General features: G+C 38.3%; 1 protein-coding gene across 1 annotated transcript; it reads right to left on the bottom strand.

Annotated features, from left to right (window-relative positions):
- Positions 1-1,634: 1,634 nt before the first annotated feature.
- Positions 1,635-4,312, bottom strand: LOC139727578 (neutral cholesterol ester hydrolase 1-like). Its single transcript, XM_071638560.1, has 4 exons — positions 4,172-4,312; positions 3,648-3,885; positions 3,166-3,229; positions 1,635-2,661 (listed from the first exon to the last, which is right to left on the bottom strand). Exons 1-4 carry the CDS (start codon positions 4,310-4,312, stop codon positions 1,635-1,637), a joined length of 1,470 nt encoding a protein of 489 aa, XP_071494661.1.
- Positions 4,313-4,542: the final 230 nt, after the last annotated feature.

Below are 4,542 nucleotides of genomic sequence, written 5' to 3'. Positions count from 1 at the left end.
AAAGCCACTTTGCTTCCTCAAGCCGTATCAAGCACTTTGAAAATTAGTACACTTTGATGACACGCTGAAGGGCATCTTTGTACTCGATGAGAAATCTAATGGAAAAATATCATTGCCGAATCCTCTGTCCTTGCATCCTCGCATGGAGGAAGAAAATCACTGGAGATGTTGCGTGCTTGTGTGCGTGTGTGTGTGTATGTATGTGTGTGTGTGAAAGAAAGATTTGTATGCAAAAGACTTCATTTATATGTTTCTTGTGCACTTATGCATACATTGAGTGGATAAATGCTGTGTATATTTGAAAATTGGTACATTTGACTACATGAACATTCAAGTAGAATGATTAAATATACTCCTTGACAGGATGCATTTTGATGCGAGTATATATATATATATATATATATATATATATATATATATCGGTATATGTTAATATTTTGTGGTCTACTTGAACTTTAAGTAGAATGATTCCTGTGCACTCCTTGACAGGAGATATTCTGTTTCATGTATTCTTTTTGTTTATTCACACATTCAAGCTGAATATACAACAACGAATGAAATCGAAATAACACAAAAACAAAAAAAAAATTGCATAAAAGAACATGAATAATGAGAGAAAGATAAAGAATAATGAGACGACTCGAATTCTTCATTGATTTTATTGCATATGCAAGAATTAAAAAAAAATGGTATATACATGTAGTATATCGTAACTTTACAAATTTGTACATAAGTATTCTACATAATTATGTTACCACATTTTTTTTAACAAGCTGTCGATAATGGTTTGTCTTGGAAGCCGTTTCACACATCAACACAAACTGAGAAGCACTGGAATATTTAGACACTGGTAGTTGCTGCAGTTGTGCTTTAATAGAAAAAACAAATTATTGACCAGCCAGTCTTTTGGAAAGTCTAAGGCATAAGATCACTACAAGTCCTTTTCTCTTTCTGTTTTACTTTTTGAACACTTGGTTGATTTCTTTGTGTACGTGTGTACGTGTGTGTACGTGATGATACTTTTATACATATCAAACATACCACAAAGTATAGATTATACCGAAAGAGGAATTTTCTGCGCCAACAGAAAAATAGCATAATCTTATTGAATAACACATTTCCCTAAATTTGTTCAGTCATGCGCATCTTAGGCGTACATGTAAAGTGTTTAAATCACAGTCTTTGAACAATTTTCTTACATTTTACTGATCATTGGATAACGTTTCCTTTTAATGCCTAAATCCCACAATGCTAATTTTGTGAATGACTAGAAACTCAAGCAAAGCGATTGTGCTTACTAATTTTAGTGCATTTTGTTTTCAACTTGTAATAATTCAGTAGTAGCAAAAAAGTAAGTTCATGTGTTCGCTCAGAGATTTACTATCGATAGCAGTGGTAACTTCGGACGAAGCAAAAATAAATCTTGTGGTTACAATATTTTCACTATAGAAGAATAGCCAATGCAATCTCCCACTGCCGAATATTTCATTGTCCGTTAAAGTGTCATTGGCAACACCTCTAATACAAGTTGGGAAGTCTTCGACAATCTCATCATTGTCACTTTGATACAGTCAGCTGTATGAGCACTAGTTTCTGATATTGCTGGGGAAAATCTGGACGGCGTTTGGCCCATGTCAAACATTGTACCTGACGAAATTGACGATGTCGTCGATCATTTTCGTTCCGGTCGGAATATCGGCGATCGGGCCTGCAGCTGCAATAGTGTGCCATGCCCCTCGGTAGTTCGTCCACGTGACCTCGACACCCGCGCTCTCCAGGGCGTGTGCGTAGAATATACCGTCATCGCGCAGTGCGTCAAAGTCAGCAGTGGCGACGAAGGCTTTCGGAAGCCCTCGGAAGTCTTCGCGAAACAGCGGCGCCATGCTGGTGTGGGTGTAATACTCTCGGATTTCTGCCCACATGGTGTCGTTGCCGCGATCGAACAATTCTTCTGGCCTGTATTCCAACACTGAATCTACGATGCTCGACGATGCGTTGTCATGGTCAACATTATGGAGAAAACCAGAGGATGATAAATGCGATTTCAGAGGATACAATGACGTTAATACTGTTGCTAAAGGTTGTGTGAAAAAGTTTTCCATCACTACGTAACTCGTGAAGATCGACGAAAGGTAAGAAGTCATTGCAGAGGACAATGAATACGAAGATGTTGACGGAACTCCTGAATTCGAGGTCGACGTTGTCCCTAGCTTCTTAAAAATAATGTCATGCCTCAGTCGATCTCGATACAAACGAGAATGCTTAAATTCTTTGCTTGTGTGTCGATTTTCACGCAAGTGTCGAATCAAATCCGGATCCACCACCCTGCGGTCATTGATGGATACAATATCAAGAATCCTGTTTTTTGATAAGCCAATATCACCGAATAGACTCTCGTATTGCTGGTAAGACGGAGTGTTGAAATCGAAGCATTGAATCCAAGGGTAGAGAAGAACCTGCAGTTTGATGTTCGGCAACATGGGGTCGTCGTGAATAAGTTGGACGAGAACCGCTGTAAGGTGACCACCTGCGCTGTCGCCACCAACCACCACACGATGTGGGTCAACACCATAATCCGCTGCATGCGTCATTAAGTGTCTTGTGGCAATGTAGGCGTCCTCAGATGGGGCTGGCAGCCGATATTCTGGTGCCAGTCGATATCTAAGTATAAGAAGTGGGTGTAAAATATATGCAAGAGGTTTGAAGGGTTTGAACTGAATACAGCAAGATAAACTTATTAACAAGAAAATAATTTACATTTTGTGTCGAATTTTCATAACACAGTAAAAGCGTGCCAATGATACTATAGAATTTGAGTGAACCTTTCCAGATAAGTTTTATGCAATCTAAAAAAAAAAAAAAAATATCAGTTTGACGCAAAATGGTGAACAATGCCACTTGACTGTGCTTGTCTCTAATCTGCTTTAAGTAGTGTATACTTCTGTACTATTACTGGACCAATTACAACTGTTCGTTTCTTCGTGTTACTCTTTGAAATAGCAAGAGAAAATAAAAAATACTCTTATTTATGGTCCTATGCGCTTCCGTAATCGAGAAGAAATACAATTTCAGCGACAAACTTTCTCGGCAGATAAGAAAACATACATGTACGGTTCTATATGATTCCTTAATCAAGAAGAAGTAAAATTTCAGCAGAAAACTTACTCGACGGATACAACAACCATGTTTAGCTCTTCCGCCAGCTGTCTCGTCAGAGGAGCGTGTAGTTCTGTGGGATACAAACAAGGAAATAGGAAAACTGATTTAACGGCTGCCTGCATTTGTAATAACTTGAAGTATTTCTTTTATTTAATTTGTTTTACTCTATTTGATAAAAATTAATGATCTTATAATTCTCGTATTGGATTGGGGTATGTAGGATAGCACTACTACAATGTTTATCAACATGTATACCGACATAGACGTTTTTTTCGTACACGATCAGTGAAAAGGAAATACGTGAAATTTTCTGTATGCCAACATCAACATCGATTAAAATGTTAAGTAATCTGAGAACTACTGACCGACGTCAACATTACATATAAGGACAGGGACAAACTACAAACACACACAAATATCATATCCATATTGACACATCACTAACGCAGTCAAACTTTTGATTAAGAGGTATTTAATTAGACTCTTACTTGTGCTTCCCAACGTGTAGCCCCCACCGTGAAGAAATATCAAAGCAGAAGCCGGATCTTTTCCTCGAATTACAGGCTCATAAAGGAGAACTCGTATCCCATCAAACTCGGTGTATCGTGCGGAGACGTTCGAACCTCTAACCTGCACGTCTGGCGCTGACATGGCCATCTCCGTGAACCAACGTTCCGTTCTCACAATGTCAAGCTGGGAAGCCTTGAAGAATTGTTGGACTTTGCTCTAGAGATTTAAAAACAAAAAGAAGAAAAATAACAGTAAGAGAATAAGATGTTCGAGAAAACGTAAATGTTTCGACATGCAGTGCTGCGGCTTTTTTGTTTTTGAGTCATTTTTGCAACAGAAATCAAAATGTCTATTTTGCGACCAATTTTACACAACAGAAACTGTCATGATCTTCTTGAACTTTGAATTTATCACAACAAAAAGCAAAATGATATTGATAGGTAAAATAAATGGTAAATGATAAGGCTGTTAAAAAATGTTAAGTAGATAAAATTTTCCTTACCACCAAGCCTCCTGCCTTCGTTCCAGCCACCAAGAGTCGAAAGTGCCATGGATCGACGAGCCCTTCAGGAATTGGTGTGTGGAAGAAATACCCCAGTACGGCAACCACGACCAACCCAAATATGATAATCAACAGCTTCATCTTTGACCTCTTTCAAAGTGCCTTCCCTTCAAATTTCTCTTCTCCGACTCTTCAGTAATAAATCGTGATTCATATATCTATGGAAGCTACTCAACTGTCAGATTTTTTGAGTCCGATATGGTGACTCCAGGGTAAATGGTCACAAAGTCATTCTCTAGACTGTCGCAACCACTGAATGAGTAAAGTTTCTTAGATTTTGACAGAGAATGCTTCTCATTACAAAGAGTATA

Source organism: Diadema antillarum, unplaced genomic scaffold (assembly GCF_040938485.1).
Source record: "Diadema antillarum isolate AM-2024a unplaced genomic scaffold, OU_Dant_1.0 seq00000136_RagTag, whole genome shotgun sequence".
In the NCBI taxonomy this organism is placed as follows: domain Eukaryota; kingdom Metazoa; phylum Echinodermata; class Echinoidea; order Diadematoida; family Diadematidae; genus Diadema; species Diadema antillarum.
This window is presented reverse-complemented; position numbering and strand designations above follow the sequence as displayed.

Coding starts and splice junctions, on each gene's coding strand:
- LOC139727578 (XM_071638560.1), bottom strand. CDS start 4,312: ATGAAGCTGTTGATTATCATATTTGGGTTGGTCGTGGTTGCCGTACTG. Junction 3,886..4,171: donor CGAAGGCAGGAGGCTTGGTG/GTAAGGAAAATT, acceptor TTAAATCTCTAG/AGCAAAGTCCAACAATTCTT. Junction 2,662..3,165: donor ATGGTTGTTGTATCCGTCGA/GTAAGTTTTCTG, acceptor TCTTATACTTAG/ATATCGACTGGCACCAGAAT.